General features: G+C 41.1%; 1 protein-coding gene across 4 annotated transcripts in view; it reads left to right on the top strand.

Moving 5' to 3' along the window:
* The window catches only part of LAMA3 (laminin subunit alpha 3), a 190,226-nt gene that overhangs the window by 109,756 nt on the left and 63,162 nt on the right, over positions 1-17,308 (top strand). For all 4 annotated transcript variants that reach the window (XM_073331377.2, XM_073331378.2, XM_073331379.1 and 1 more), the window contains 10 exons: positions 329-426; positions 2,923-3,091; positions 3,993-4,119; positions 4,199-4,338; positions 5,670-5,785; positions 6,298-6,509; positions 7,346-7,550; positions 13,161-13,305; positions 14,956-15,096; positions 16,941-17,105. In XM_073331377.2, coding sequence (XP_073187478.1) covers positions 329-426; positions 2,923-3,091; positions 3,993-4,119; positions 4,199-4,338; positions 5,670-5,785; positions 6,298-6,509; positions 7,346-7,550; positions 13,161-13,305; positions 14,956-15,096; positions 16,941-17,105 — 1,518 coding nt within the window. The remainder of the gene's footprint in view (positions 1-328; positions 427-2,922; positions 3,092-3,992; positions 4,120-4,198; positions 4,339-5,669; positions 5,786-6,297; positions 6,510-7,345; positions 7,551-13,160; positions 13,306-14,955; positions 15,097-16,940; positions 17,106-17,308) is intronic.

Below are 17,308 nucleotides of genomic sequence, written 5' to 3'. Positions count from 1 at the left end.
TATGGCCTTTCCTTCCAAACTTGTGCGGTGTGCTTTCTGGACATAGCTGAAGATCTGCTCCTCTTAGATACTACGGTAATGGGGACTATGTAAATACCAAAGCACTTCGCTATTTTAAAAAAATGCATTTATCTTCACAACACTGCTGTGAGGTGGGGAAGTTCTGTGACAGGGCAGAGGCTTGAACCTGGGTCTCCTCGTGTTATAGCTAGTGCCCTAACTACTGGATCATCTTTCCTCTTTGGGTCTGGCACCTTTATTTGCAGCTGACTAAAAAGATCACAGTGTTAACTGGGCATTGTACATTGTAATTGTGTGTGTTTTGCAGCACAAAATTTGCATTGTATCAGCTGAAGAATTTTCTCTAGAATATGTGGATCCTAAAGTACACTGCATAGCCACTTTTGGGAGCTTTCTTAATCAAAGGTAATTTGCATGCTTCCTTCCTTTTTTATGAAAGAGTCGTTGAAAAGGCAGACATATGCATTGAGTGGTATTTCAATGTCTTTATGACTGAAACTTTGTTCTGTGACTCAGAGATGATTGTAGGCCAACATATTACAGGGTAATAATTGATAAAAAGTTTGTGTTAATCTAGACAGTCTAGGATTTAGTTAATACCCTCAGTAGCAGATTCCTAGCCTGTCTGAACTACTGTATGCTAAACTACTGTATGCTAAACCTAAACAAGTGGATTTAACACCAGAGTCAGGAGAGTGAGGATTATACTGACTTGCTCTGGCCCTGATCCTGCAACTGGTAGCTTGTGGGCAGAGGCTGCTGTGCCATGGGAGAAATGTGATTATAAAAAGTGCAGTATCCTGGACATCCAAGATGTAGAAATACATTGTTTCTACCTGGGCAAATCATGGAATGTTCTTAAATGACCATTATTCTGATATGAGTTTCATTCTGAACTTTTCTTCACCACTTCATTTCTGCTAGGATTTTAGCATCTGCTTCCCATGAACTTAGATATTAATGATGTATGCCATTTCAAGACTTCTTTACACACAGGTCTTTTTCTACTATGTTGACAAATGTAAAAGGGGGATTAAAGTGAGTGTAACTGTAATTTACAAGTCTTCAAAAGGTAGAAAGAATTGTTGACTAAATCTAATAATTCTCAAGATAGTATCTGCTAAAATAATATTTGAATTGAAGTGGATGGGAGAAAAATCAGGATGGTAATCAGAATGAAGAGCTTTTAAGGTCCAATACGTCATCTTTCTTGGCTTCCACATGGTGTACAGCGTTTCATTTTCAGCCCCTGCTTATCCTAAAAAAATCAGTCTTATTGCTGGGACTAGTTCCTGAGAACTGAATATAGGAAATCCTGGACTTCACAGCAATATAATTTTGAAACCCTTGAATCTGAATAAAAGGTTGGTTTCAGGTTGGTTGAAAAAATAAAATTAAACAACTATGAAGAATATATACCTTTATTTTTGGTTTTGTGGAAAGACATTGTTTTTATGTTTTCATATTTGCTTTAGTTCCAGCATAAATAATTTATGTTACAGTTTTGTTCTGTTGTTAAATATATTATTAGCTGGCTTCATATTTAATTTTATAAATGGGTTTAATGTTCATGAAATTGGAAGATTAACGGCATTGGCTCAGTTTAGTTATTTGATGAGCAGATGCCTTATGAGATTTCCCACACAGGCCTGGCAAATGCACCTCAGTTCTGGACTGGAAACAAATCTGCTGTTCCAGTTCTGTGCCTCTCTTGAGCAGAGACTGATGATTGCCTCATACTTATAAGAAGTGAATAAATATCCATGAGTGACTAGAATGAAATTACCAATTAGAATTTCACTTGAAGCCTTAAAAAAGATTTCTTTCAATCCAGATGGTCAGAAGTAAATGCACCTAGAAATGGATGGTTAAACATTTTGGGTTGTCTATAGAGTCCCTTTTAGGGAGAGATGTTGTCCATATACCTACTTAGGCTCTACTCTTGCAAATACTTGCACATGTGGGTAACTTTTAAGTATGTGAGCAATCCCACTGATTTCAGTGGAATTACTCACATGTTTAAAGTTGAGCATGTATGCAAGTATTTTTAGGATCAGGATATTTGCTAGTAGTTTACATTCTTTAATTTGTAACTAACCTGACCCACTAAAATTTAGGTATGTGTTCGGAACCATTGGTTGTATTTTTGCATCTTGTTTAACAAACATTTAACAGGTAAGCTGTTTACGATACAGAAGTTTTGAGTAAATTTAGTTACACTTCCATTCAGTGATTTAAATCCATACATCTTCATTTTGCTTAATTGATATTAACTATATAGAATGCAAAACAGTGACATTAGTTATTAATGTGTTTTTAAGTGTATTCATTCTAATGCATTATTCAGGGATGGCCAACCTGTGGCTCCAGAGCCACATGCAGCTCTTCAGAAGTTAATATGTGGCTCCTTGTATCGACACCGACTCCAGGGCTGGAGCTATGGGCACCAACTTTTCAATGTGCCAGGGGGTGCTCACTGCTCAACCCCTGGCTCCGTCACAGGCCTTGCCCCCACTCCACCCCTTCCCGCCCCCTCCCCTAAGCCTACCATGCCCTCACTCCTCACCCTCCCCCCAGAGCCTCCTGCATAGCACGAAACAGCTGATCATGAGGTGCAGGGTGGGATGGGGAGGCGCTGATCGGCAGGGCTGCGGTGGGCGGAAGGCACTGGGTGTGGGGAGGGGGAGCTGATGGGGGGCTGCTGACATATTATTGTGGTTCTTTGGCAATGTAAATTCTGTCTCCTTTTCCGGCTCAGGTTGGCCACCCCTGCATTAACTTTTACCACTCTGACTAATTTTTATTTCATACCTGTTCTGCACCACTAGGCCTAAAACTTCATTATTTTACATAAGAAATTCTTCCCTACTGCACAAATAATTACTATAATTCTATTTTTAGTGCATCATGCATTCCCTCAGTGTATGAAACTCCACCAGTGGCCTTGCTTTTGGATGCACTCAAGGATGGGAAAATTTCAGAAGTGCAGAGAAATGTACCGTACAATCCACTGAGTGTCCCTTTCCCTTCTGTTAACCGGGTTAATGGAGTAATCTTGACCTCATTACAGGTAGTTCACATTTGACTGTATTATTTCTAAGGCACAAAGTAAGTTGTCAGTAATGTTAAATAGACTGAGAACAACATGAGAGTTAAAGCTAAATGGTGTTTTAGGGCCAAGCTGTTGCAGGGTGAGGAAGTCCGATAGATAATATTCATAAACAAAAACAAAGGACTCAGAACCAAACGAATGAAAAACCGTTTTGCTGGGTTGTGCGCATTAATTAACATATTTTATAATGTAAATAGACTTGTGATGACTTGCGGCTTTGCCGCTCAGGTATATAGTTTTATAGTAAGTATGAGTGAGGGTGGGCGATTGTGTGTGTTGTGCTGGGGGATTTGTGCTGGTTTGTGTGTGTGACAAATGAGGGATGTGTGTTGCAGTGAGGGGGTATGTGTGTTTGGGGTTATTGTGTATGTTGGTTGTGTTCTGTGGGTGGTTGTGTTGATTTGCGTGGGGGTTGTGCTTGAGGATTTTGTGTTAATTTGTTTGGGTATCTGGAGTGCGTGGGGGAATTTGTGTTGAGTTGTAGGGGTGGCAAAACAACCTGTGAAGAACTGTGGCAGCTGGGCAAAGTAATCCATCATCTCTGCAGTCTCCCGCATCTCTCTGACTTATTACAACCAATGACATTGTTGCATGCAAATTAGCGGTAGAGTAAGGGTGTGATTGGTTGAGTTACCTCTGACATCACAATTGTCTAGGTCTGTTGGCATAGACAGATACATGCTTTACTGTTTTATTATGTAGATATGAGTATGCAAACATAGGGACAGATCCTGCAAGATGCTTTTCCCTCTTGAGAGATGCTGAGCTCCCTCAACTCCCATTGCAGGTAGGAGCAGGCCCATAGTAAAAATGAATGAATAAAACAAATGCATAAGCTTAGCTGTCCTTGTTTCTGCAGAACCAGCTTACTCTGAGTGGGAAAGTGCCAAGTTTGGGCAGATATGTATTTGTTGTACATTTCCAGCAGTCAGCGCACCCAACATTTCCTGTGCAGGTGCTTGTGGATGGGGGACGCCTATGGTCAGGTGAGCCGTGCTTTATATTAATTCAGGTCTTTTTTCTTTCTCAGCATTTTAGCAAACTAGATTTTAAAATTTCATTTAGGTTCCTTCAGTGCTTCATTCTGCCCTCATGCTTTTGGCTGTCGAGACCAGGTGATTGCAGAAAACCAAATTGAACTGGATATCCCTGGGCCTGAGGTTTCTGTTACTGTGAAGATTCCTAATGCAAAAACACTGGTTGTGGTAAGTTTGTTACACCTCAGGATTTGAAAGTATTTTTTTTTTACCTCTTGAATAGTAGAGCTTTTCATGTTCACTATTTACTTGGAAATGGATGACTGTGAATGCAATAGTTTTTCTTAATTTATTTTGTATTTTTTAAAGAGTTAATTGTAACATAGGGAGCACTTTTGTCTTGTCTTGTCTTGTCTTTTGGTCCAAATGTTGACCAACTACAAATCTGATAAAAAAGTGGGGTGAAAACATTCACAACATTTTATACCCTTTTTAATCAAAGATGTTGATGACAAATTTAATCAAATTTCAGAGTTTTCAGCAAGCTCTGAATCTGTCTCTCTTTGATGTTAATCTTCCTCTTCTCTTGAAACAGTCATTTAGGCCCTGATAGGGAGGAGCTTAAGCATGTAGCTGACTTTTTAAGCATGTGAATGGTCCCACTGAAATCAGTGAGGTTCAGCATGGCACAGCAGCCTCTGCCCACAAGCTACCAGTTGCAGGATCAGGGCCAGAGCAAGTCAGTATAATCCTCACTCTCCTGACTCTGGTGTTAAATCCACTTGTTGCAGCTTGTCTTAGACTGTAAATTGTTTGGAGCTGGGACTGTACTGTACTGAGGGAAAAATCCTGCCTGCATTAAGTCAATAGCAAAACTCCCGTTGACTTTAATGGGGCCAGGATTTCACCCTGTCTTTGTACAGCACCTAGCACAAAGAAACCCCATTCCGAACTGGGACTTTGGGATACTCCTGCAATACTGTAATAACAACAGCTTGTCTGTGGCACATGACTTTAATCATCAAGTTCTGCTTCTAACTTTTAATATGACTGGTAGTTTATTTTTCTCCACAATACAGTAGGCATCTATTAACCTGGGGTCTGACCCAGGAAAATGCTCATGGGGAAATACTGAGCTTCCACAAATATTGTGCCTAGCCATCTTCGCTCTCCTGCCCGTAATACCGAAGGTTCAGACATATACTCCTACAATCCATAGAAAGCATGGGACACGCTTCAGAAATGTAGAAATTTGTGTAAGAAATCTGAAGAACTGTCTTGTTTCAAGACAGCTGAATTTTGAATACAGTCTTCATATGAATTTGGGAGGAGAAACCCATCATCATTCAAAATAATTGAAAATAGCTTAACACGCAGCTTATGAAAACAGTTGTTCCAATAATTTTTCCATCCTACCAACTTCTTCTACACAGGAGTTTGCATCTTGTAGAATAATCCAGGGATGAGACTGGAAATGTATTTAGCTATAGATAAACACCTTGGTTCGTTTCTTCTGTTTTTCTATGAAATATACAGTTTAGTTTTCTTGTTGTTTTAAGGAACACGTTTTAGTTGTTCCAGCAGACAGTTACAGCCATAGCCTACTTCAGAAAAGGACTGTGGACAAGTCGTTTGACTTTATCAACCAGTGTGGAGGAAACAGCTTTTATACTGAGTAAGCATCACTTTCTAAGACACTGAACGTTTTACAAAAAGTTGTAAATTATTAATATTTTACTGTATATTAAAACACTTATACCATACCTATCACAGTTCTATATGGGCATGTTTTACATGGCTTATGCTGGGCCATTAAACTTACAAAGGGTATTAAAATGTGGGTCTACATTTTTCCACGACTGCACTCTGTTAGTCAAATTTAAAGGTGGAGTACCATTTCAAAAAAACGGAAAAGCCGTGCTGTCTATCTTGCTAACGTGCCTATCTTCTTGGTATCTCTGAACAGAAGATACTTTCTTTGAAAAAATTATTTACTAAAATGGATGTCAAATCAGTTCAGTACTAGTGAATTGGTTTACATATGTCCATGTGTGTACATTGCTATTGCTATTATGCAAATGAACTATAGTAGAAATAAGTCTCCTAATTTGTTAAGCTAGTGCAGAATGTAGTCATTATAACTTCCTAAGACCAGTTCTTACATGATTTCTATTTTTCTTCCACTAGCCCAGTAACATCTTCAGCATTCTGTAAGGATTCTGTAAGGTCATTAGTGGCGTTTTACAACGATGGAGCATTGCCCTGCGGTTGCCATAAAGCAGGTGCCACTAGTTCGGCTTGTAACCCTCTAGGGGGACAATGTGGTTGCAAACCTAACGTCATTGGCCGTCGGTGTAGCCGATGCCAAACTGGGTACTATGGATTTCCGTTCTGCAAATGTAAGTACATTCTGTTGTAAGTGGAAGTATTTTGTGACCTTATTTAATATGTGCTGCAGCTTCATTTTCTGCATATGGGGCTCAATCCTACAAGGTGCTGATTAACGTAACTTTGATCCAGCACAGCACTTAATCATGCACTTCACTTGAACACGAGTAGTCCCGTTCACTTTAAACACACATGCTTCAAGTGAAACATGCGCTGAAGTGCTTTGCTGGATCAGGGCCAGTGTGCTCATTGCCTTACTGGACAGAACCCAAATGCCACTCCTCCAGAGTTGAATGTTTTACTCTATACTCCCTAGTAAATAATATTTTCTAATTTATTACCAGCTGTTGTTTCCCAACTCATGGCTACAAACCCTTTCATGAATAAGCAGGGTGTAGCATTAACCTGGTAGCACTGACAGATTTATTGGTTACATGAAGTAACATTGACTATCTGCCTTTCCTGGATATTCTATTATACACTAAATACACTGATAAAGGGGTGACATTCTCACCAAAACAGTGGTTTGCCCAATGTGTAGCAAATCATGCTGGGAAGTACTAAATAATAATATTTGTGTTGAATTTGAGGAACAATTTTGTGGAAAAGGCTCAAGGTCTCAGGCTACCCCTTGAAACCTTAGTTGTTGTTACCTGGCTAATTTCCAGGAGTTTGCTTCTCTTCTCACTTATGCTGCTGTATCTGTTGAAGTCAGTTAAATGATACCAGTGTAAAGCTAGTGAAAGGGAGAAGAGAATGAGGCCCCATATGTTTTGACTTGAATGGAATGAGAGTCATTTCTTTAAACTGAATATGATTAATCTGTAAAACATTTCCCCCAACCCAGCATGCAACTGCGGCCGACGTCTTTGTGATGACATAACTGGTCAATGTATTTGCCCTCCTCAAACGGTGAAGCCCAAGTGTGAAGCATGTGAAAGACAATTTTTCAACTACCACCCTCTTGTTGGCTGTGAAGCGTGCAACTGCTCAAGCAGAGGAATAGTTAATGTGGCAAACCCAGAATGTGATAAAAACAACGGGCAGTGCAAGTAAGTTTGCATTATTGGGTTAAACTTGTTATTACTAATGTTAAAAATGTACATTGGAAAATTCTTGAGTGGTTTGATTCACTTGTCTTTTTACATACTTGCAGGGGTGGGTGGATGTATTGTTATTTTGATATAAAGAGATTTATGCGCTGCTATCCTGGGATTAGAAAATGGTACAAACTTGGTTTGCTCTGGTAATTGGTTAGTGGGAATTAGGACTCCTGAGCTTTAATTCTATTTTTGCCACTGACTTGCCATATGACTTTGAGTAAATCATTGAACCCCTCTGTGTCTTCTAATGGCTTGCCCAGTGTCACACAGGAATACAAACCAGAACTCCGACTCCCAGACATGTGCTCTAACTACTAGATACACTTCTCATGGATTCACAGGATCTGGTTTGTGTCCCAGCCTGTAACCAGTCCCTTGGGAGTGATCCCATTAGTGTGCTGGGCCCCAAGGGTGCACACATTTCCACAGGGACAGGCCCTTGGCCTCCAAGACTGGGCCTTTGGGCATCAGCGATCCCTGTCTGTCTCCGTGGCTCCCTGCAGAGAATCCAGCCAAGCCCGACTCCCCTTTGAGGCTTGTACTGTACCCCTTTAGAGTGCAGTACTCCCACTGAGTATTTGCAGTGACACCGGGCAGCCTTTTCCTAACCAGGTAAGCATGTATTGGTCATCTGGCATACAGAATCTGAAAGTCCTTGGAGCGAAAAGGTTAAGAGAGTGAAAGGTTAAGCTGTAGCTCATCCTGGCCAATCCAGTGCAATGAAAGCTGTTATGACTCCATATTAGGATCTGTTTCCCTCTGACCTCTTTGTCTGAACCAGGTGAAAGCTGCCAGCCTCTCTCAAAAGCCAACACTTTATCCCTTGCCTTTCACTTCTCAGTCCTTTGTCTCCAGCCTGGGCTATGCTGAGTTCACATCCCCACTTGCCTGAGCTTCCCACTGTTGGGTGTTGATTGTTGTCTCTCTGTACCCTCTGTTAATCTGAGTTGCATTCTACCAGTTCTTAAATGACCCTGTTCTCTGCGGCCCAGACAGCTAGGTGACACCCACACCTCATGCACTGCATTCCCTCCAGGAGCAAACTTAACCCTCTTTCCCCCACTGGGTAGCAATGCAAAGGACAGGGAAACTGAGGCAAACATAGGCTTCATAAAAATATTACAGAAAATTCCCACTTTGTAACAATACTCCCTCCATAATTCTTAAAATACTAATTACCTAGTGGTAGAATCTCCTTCCTTAGAAGTTTTTAAGGTCAGGCTTGACAAAGCCCTGGCTGGGATGATTTAATTGGGGATTGGTCCTGCTTTGAGCAGGGGGTTGGACTAGATGACCTCCTGAGGTCCCTTCCAACCCTGATATTCTATGATTCTATGATACCTACCTCATAAGGTGTTGTGAGGCTTAAGTAATGTTTTAAAAGAGCTTCGAGATCCTCTGATGAATCTTACACTCTGTGTAAGTGCCTGATATTATTCACTGGGAGGGAGCTGTGGGTGCTAAGCACCTTTGAAATGAAGCCATATGTGTCTAACTGCCAGCACAGTGTGATGAGAATACATTCTTTAGATGTATCCTCTGATTTACATTATATGAAAAACTACTGTGTACAACTGCAACTGCAGTGAATTCTCTTAACTTCTGAAGCCTCTTCAATCCCGTCACAGTCATCATTCTTTTATCTGCCTGTAAATATAAGAGAGCCCTTCATGGCAAGCACAAATCCGTGGAGAGGCTGTAGGGTATTTTTCTCACTCTGACTTAATTTTTGATGCAACTAAGGTATACAAGACTGGTTGAATTTGACTTGTGTGTTCATGTGTGACTCCCAAAAATGGAACATGGGCTTTCCCAGTCCACTGTTAATCCCATGAATGGAGTTTACCAACAGAGCTCTTATTTTCCCAGAGTACAAACAAAAGGAAGTACTTCCTCACACAACACACAGTCAACCTATGGAACTTGTTGCCAGGGGATGTTGTGAAGGCCAAAAGTATAACTGGGTTAAAAAAAGAATTAGATAAGTTCATGGAGAATACGTCCATCAACAGCTATTAGCCAGGATGGGCAGGGACGCAACCCCATGCTCTGAATGTTCCTAAGCCTCTTATCACTAAGAAATTAACAAATTTCTGCCTGAGGCAAACTCACTATTTTGCCAAAGAAGTGGAATTTTGCCTTTTTTTCTCTCTCTCTCTCTGTGAAAAGCTTTGTCATCTGTCCATAATGGTGATATTTTTCACTTGTTGGACAGTTAGTGAAAGCTCATGAGAACCACAGAAACATCAGACTGGAAAGGACCTTGAGAGGTCATCTAGTCCAGTCCCCTGCACTCATGGCCGGATTAATTATTATCTAGGCCAACCCTGACAAGTGTTTGTCTAACTTGCTCTTAAAAATCTCCAATGGTGGAGATTCCACAACCTCCCTAGGCAATTTATTCCAGTGCTTAGCCACCCTGACAGCTGGGAAGTTTTTCCGAATGTCCAACGTAAACCTCCTGTGTCCTGTCTAAATGAGCAGTACTTTATGGAGGAAGGTAAATGAGCAATACTTGATGGTATAGCAGAGCTCTGTCTCTCTCTCGCTGCAAAGCACTAATTATTAAACTGCCAAGTTAGCCATTACATGCTGATTAAAATATTCAATTCCGTGGATTACAGCAAAGTCCAAAGTCCTAATTCTATGTGCAAATTTACTTTCTATTATGAGGATATGTGGGTAATGTACTTAGAGTGTGACAAGCCTCCCCCAGTGTATGGTGAAATGCTTAATTGTGCTCATGTGCTGTATCAAATGCAGCCCATTGTATTCAATCCAGCACTTTAAAACTATTTATTAGTTGTAAATTCCCAGTGCTTGGGTACCCACATATTCAAAACGTGAGTGCTGAGAGCCAAAGACACACGCCCGGTTGCCAAGGGATTTTAAACACACAGTTCCAGTACAGATAAAACCTAGAGATGCAGATGTTAATATTTTTAGACTTTGGAAGTGTTTTCCTGTACAGAGCCTTTGGTCTCCTGAAACCCTGCACTGGAGTTGCAGAGGGAGGCTGTGGGAAGAAGCTAGCAAGGAGATGGTGATGAGGGGCTAGGTCACAAGATCCACATTTCTGTAGATCCAGTGGCCTCACCAGACTATGCAGGTCCACTCCAGAAGCTGGAGTAGGGGCTATGGGAGGGGAGTTGCTGCTTTCACCAAAGGAGGTGCTCTGTGATCTCATGTCCTGACTTTGGGGTTGGATTTCATCTTATATTACCCTTCACACAGAGAAAGCCAAGTTACTCAGGCTTTGTATCTGAGCCAAGTGGATTTCACCCAGTGTGAACAAGTTTGTATAAACAAGGTTTACAGTGTTAGGGAGCTTATTCCTTCACCCACTTACTTCCCTGGTCCTTCTTGCATGAACAGAGAGCAACAATACCCAAAGTCCAAAGGTGCAAACAATTCAATGTTTATTGGGGTGAACTTTCAGCAAGTATGATTCCAGTTTCCTTCCTTAGTGTCCCACTTCCCAGCTCGGACACCACAGAGCCTTACCTGTGTCCCTGTTCCCATTCCTGCCCTTAGCTAAACATGATTCCAATTTCCCTGCCTCCATTCCCTGTTCCCATTTCCCCCCTTAGCAAAACATGATTCCAATTTCCCCGTTCCCATTTCCCCCCCCATACACACACTTCCTGATTGACTGCAGACTATATAGTAAAACTTGAGTTCTGTTTAGCTGTACCTTAACCAATCATTTTACTGGTTTCAGAGTAGCAGCCGTGTTAGTCTGTATTCGCACAAAGAAAAGGAGTACTTGTGGCATCTTCGAGACTAACAAATTTATTTGAGCATAAGCTTTCGTGAGCTACAGCTCACTTCACTGAATGCATCCGATGAAGTGAGCTGTAGCTCACAAAAGCTTATGCTCAAATAAATTTGTTAGTCTCTAAGGTGCCACAAGTACTCCTTTTCTTTTTGCGAATCATTTTACTGAAGTTTAACTAACCAATCCTAACATATTGTAACATGATTATTTAACCAATTATATCCCACCACCTTATTTAGTTTACACCCAGCAAAATTAATTATACAGCTGACAGGAACAATCACAGAACCAGCAGAGATTATGCAGACAAACAATAGGGAAATGGGGACTACAGTGATAGAACAAACACAGAAATGAGGAGGAGTACTTGTGGCACCTTAGAGACTAACAAATTTATTTGAGCATAAGCTTTCGTGAGCTACAGCTCACTTCATCGGATGCATTTCACATCCCAGCTATTGATAAGTGAGTTCTTGCCAGACAGGATGCTATCAAACTAAGTTTCCTTTTACATCTTCTAGGCACTTCCCTTTCTCTGGAGGCGATAGGCATTATCAGAACAGGATTGTATTCCTAACAGCCCAATAGCACCTTATTTCAATGTGACTAGGTTGGAATGTGAGGATGTGACTGTTCGCTTCCCAGTTTATGGCTGCCTCTGCTGCTTAACCAAAGGCCTTAGCCTAAGAACAGGGCCTCAGACTGTCACAGTAAGAGAAAGCTCTTAGGCCAGCAGACAGTGATTTTGATTCTTTCTTTTATCTAGCCAAGTGATAAGAATACACCTAAATTCTTAGAGTATAGGCCTTTACAGACAGGCCTGAATATCTATATCCTACAGCCCTGTAAGTTATGTAATCTTTTCACTGGGAAACGCCATCTTGTTGTTAGCAGCTGGGTGCTTTGGTAAATGGCCACTCACTGTCAGCTCTATAGCTCTTCTGAATACAGACTTCTGCCTGGGATACAGCATGCGGGTGTCAGACTCCCTGTGTTCGCAAGGTGGTACCTCCCTGCTGCAGATGCTGAACAGCTTCAGAACATGAATCCCAACTTCAACACCTGCAGTGTTGAAAATCAAACCACCCCCACTGGGTGGAGTGACCATTGTTAGGCATTGCAAAACTCCTTACACTTCGAGAAAAATGGTAATCTATTTCAGCTGATCCCCATGAGTGGTGTTTAAAGACCAGTTTTCAAAGTAGCAGCCGTGTTAGTCTGTATTCGCAAAAAGAAAAGGAGTACTTGTGGCACCTTAGAGACTAACCAATTTATTTGAGCATAAGCTTTTGTGAGCTACAGCTCACTTCATCGGATGCATAAAGTGGAAAATGCAGTGAGGAAGTTTTATACACACTGACCATGAAAAACCTTTTGAAGTGATAAACACCCATTTTTTTATGGTCTGTGTGTATAAAACATCCTCACTGCATTTTCCACTTTATTCATCCGATGAAGTGAGCTGTAGCTCACGAAAGCTTTTGCTCAAATAGAGAGAAAACCTTTTGAAGTGATAAACACCCATTTTTTCATGGTCTGTGTGTATAAAATCTCCGTACTGTATTTTCCACTGTATGCATCCGATGAAGTGAGCTGTAGCTCACGAAAGTTTATGCTTAAATAAATTGGTTAGTCTCTAAGGTGCCACAAGTACTCCTTTTCTTTTTGTTTAAAGACCAGACGATCACTTCAGATCCTTTGCATTATTTTATTCCCACCCCTGTGACAACGTCTTCCTACACAAACAAACCTAAATGTTTCTGTTTGTTTTGTTGGTAAAGGTGCAGGCCAGGAATAACAGGGCGACAATGTGATCGCTGCAGTCCTGGCTCTTACAGTTTCCCAGATTGTATTCCCTGTAATTGTAACAGAGATGGAACAGAGCCAGATGTTTGTGATCCACGGACAGGAGCTTGTCTCTGCAAGGTCAGATAAATCAAGATACTTGTGCATTCACAAATAACAGTTTCCATATCAGTGGCTGTTTCATATTTAATGGGTATAATAAAGTGAATTTGTTATTTGCAGTTCTTAGATAAGAATTAAATTCAAGTATATAAAAAATGCATTGTAGCACTTGCCTGGATTGCAAATAAACTGCAATTAAGAAGTTTGTAGAATACATTTAATGTTGATCTGTTTCACAGAGAAACCTAGATTTATGCAGTACATTAAGGTACTACATGCTATGTGTGCACATATGTGTTGAAACTCTATGTGCATACACAAATCTGTTTTGCATCTGTAGTTTGGGTTTTTTTTATATCCACTAGGCTTCAGGCTTTTTTTTTTTGGTCATATGATATAATTCAGTTGTTCTCAAACTAGGGCCGCCGCTTGTTTAGGGAAAGCCTTGGTGGGCTGGACCGGTTTGTTTACCTGCCACAGCTGCAGGTTCAGCTGATTGCACCTCCCACTGGCCGTGGTTCGCCGCTCCAGGCCAATGGGGGTTGTGGGAAGCAACGTGGGCTGAGGGATGTGCTGGCCACCCTTCCTGCAGCCCCCATTGGCCTGGAGCAGCAAACCATGGCCAGTGGAAGCTGCGATCGGCCGAACCTGCAGACGCGTCAGGTAAACAAACTGGCCCAGCCTGCCAGGGGCTTTCCGTGAACAAGCTGCGGCCCTAGTTTGAGAACCACTGATGTAATTGACATTTCAGTGCCCCAGTGTATGCATGATGTTTACCATTGCTGTGATTTGCATAGACTGAACTCTATAAATGTGAAGTTTCATATGTGACCTTTCACATATAGGTTTGGAAGAACCAGCTTGAGGATTTTGGTTAGGAAATCACCTAGTAGTATTCAGAACTGGGGCTGATCAATGTTCATTACTCAACAGTGAGCTACAGTAATTACACTGCAGATCTTTATTCAGATCGAGTGGAAAGGCTTCTCAAAAATGACATAGTTTTTCCATGTGCAATTGCAGTGAACTCTATTTTTATATATTCAACTTTGCTGATATGCAATTGGGTCCGTATATTTAGTAGCTAAGAAGGAGACCTTCCTGTTGTGCATGCAGGAGACAAAGCTATGAATAAGTTATTGGCACAGAAGTTCCCTTTCAAGAGGAGACTATTTCATTTGCATTTGGAATACCATTTACAGAAGACCATAAGTAGGGCCGGCTCCAGCATTTTTGCTGCCCCAAGCAGCAAAACAAAAACCAAAAAAACCCTTGCCGCCGAACACGGAGGCAGAGTGATGGCAGGGCCGCCAAATTGCTGCCGGCGACCGAAGAAGAGTTGTGTCCACGCCGCCGAATTGCCGCCGAGCATGAAACGCATGGTGACGGAGCGGCCACCGAATTCCCGCCGCTGCTGAGGGCGGATTGCCACCCTAGAGCCCAACCTCCTGCCTCCCCTTTACGTTTGCCGCCCCAGGCACCTGCTTCGTTTGCTGGTGCCTGAAGCCGGCCCTGACCATAAGTAACAATTTCACATTTATATTCTCTTATATTTTATAAATATTTAAATGTTCCTGTAGGAACTTTGTTTTAGGTGCCTGGTATTTTGCGGGTTGATTAATAACATATGGAAAACTTTAATAACTTTTTTCAATTGTTCTTTAACAGGAGAATGTTGAAGGTAGGCAATGTGACATTTGCCGTCAAGGATCATTTTATTTGGATCCTTCTAATCCCAAGGGCTGCACTTCTTGCTTTTGTTTTGGAGCTACTAGCAACTGTCACAGCACAAGTAATCGTAGAACTAAGGTATATTTCATGTGTATTTTTAGTTACAGGCATCTATTGCATTAAGAAACTATCAGATTTCTTCCAAAAAGACAAATTGTATTTTACTGAATCATGAGAATGGGAAATATTCTCTGGAAACCACTGAAAAGTGTTGTGTTTCCCATGAGATGCCTTCTCTGCAACAAACAGTGCAACTTATGGTGCAGCCTCCTTAAGACCCCTGCGGAATCTGAAAGTGCTGCCCTGTGGGAAATGGTCTGTCTACCTCTCTGTTTCAGCTAGAGCTGAAGCCAGTCCTCTGTTCTAGGTGGCTACAGCCATCAAAGATTTTGTTGAAGGGAGATATCTAGTTACAGTACACTTTTCCAATAAGTTAATGAAGCAATTAATTTGATATCTTGCTTGTAGGAAATACGCACTACAGGTGTATTTGAGACCTAGATAGTGTGCAAGAGGTCTGTGGTAATATTCAACATGAGCTCTCTATGTGAACAGGCTCTGCCCTTCTTCATTTTCATAGGGAAAAACATGACACAAGAAGGGAGGAGGAGGAGGGAAATTGGGATATACTCATGTGATAACATAAATGAATGGGAGGAATTATTTAAGGCTGATAAGCGTTGAAAACAAGGAGAAACAGCCTGAAAATAAACAAGGGAATATTTAAATTGGACATTACAAGAAACATTTCTAATAAAAGACAGGAAAAACATGTTCTTTGATCCAAACATCTCAAAGTTCAAATACAGATCCAAATATTCCTGAGCTTTGAGAATATCTGAACCTGGATCTGGAGGTTTGGTTTAGGCTCAGATGTGGACTAGGTGTTATCTGGATTGTAGCACTTTATTCTTTAAGCACAATGGGTGAAATCCTGGCCCCACTTGAGCAAATGACTAAGCTCTTGTTGGTGTCAGTGGAGTCAGGATTTCACCCAATGACTGCGGCTGCTGTCCCTACGGAAGCCTGTTGTTGAGCTTGTGGATATTTCGATGTCAGATTGTTCTGTGAGTGATTCCGAGACACATGCATTCATTTTTATTTTTGCCATTGTAATTCCATATAGCCATTCTGCTCTATAGTGTAATGATAGATGCCACCTATCTCACCCCAAGCAAAAGATAATTAATGCTAATGTTGAGACTTCCAGCTAAGCTGTAAAGGAAGTCAGGACCTGAAGTATACTGTAAAATAATTCTCCCTCTGCTATTCAAATGATATAATTTGATCCGTTGGTTTTTCTTTGTAGTATGGGACACTATCCCTGCAGAGGACATCTACATCTGTAAAACATTATTGCTCTGGCTTTTGTTTAAAACTGCAAAATAAAAACAGTTTTTTAAAACAATAGACTAAACAAAGCACTGGTGATTTTGACATAGGGTTAGTGCAGCACTAGTGAAATTTGCAGGAGGTTTCAGGAAGTAGATGAGTTAGGAAGACCTTTTTAGACTTCTTATTTAAAGGGGGAAAATAGTTTATGGACTTAAAATATAAGGCCAAATTCTATCCTTGGTTGCATACATGCAGCTTCTATTGACCTCAGTGGGGGTTGTGTTTACATATAACCAAGGACAGAGTTTAGTCCATAGTAATAAATCAAACACCCTTGTGCAGAAGGCGAACAGTAGGCTTATGCACCACTTATGATCCACTTAAGCCCCTTTTGAGGCGAATTTTAAGTGGGGCACAAGTGTTGCATAGGGCTTTGTGAAGTCTGTCTCTGGAGGAGTGAATTTTATCCTCATTACCTTGTATAATCAATATGGTATGTCTCATAAATGACGCTATACACTGAACCTGGAAAGGTTTTAATAAATGATTAAACATGGCCTAATTTCCCTTTTATATTTTGTTATTAGTTTGTTGATATGAGGAACTGGCGCATGGAGACAGCTGACTATAACATTGATGTCCCCGTAACCTTCAATCCAGGCAGCAATAGTGTAGTTGCTGATGTTCAAGAGTTGCCTACCTCTGTGCACAGTTTATATTGGGTGGCACCACAATCCTACTTGGGAGAGAAGGTAAAGGACACCTAACTAAGCTGTTGTGATAATATTTGTTCTGTTTTTTCCAAGATCATTGGTAGAATCCACTCTATCTTTCTAAGTGATGTTTGTTTTCTTTCCCATGGATTTCTAACCCTCCTCTGACCTTCCTGAAATCACAGCACTCTGCTTTTGATGACAGCATTGAAAGTGCAGTCAGTTATAATGCTGGAGTAATC

Source organism: Lepidochelys kempii, chromosome 2 (genome assembly GCF_965140285.1).
Source record: "Lepidochelys kempii isolate rLepKem1 chromosome 2, rLepKem1.hap1, whole genome shotgun sequence".
NCBI lineage: Eukaryota > Metazoa > Chordata > Testudines > Cheloniidae > Lepidochelys > Lepidochelys kempii.
Note: the sequence above shows the minus strand (reverse complement) of the source record. Positions and strands in the feature narration are given on the sequence as shown.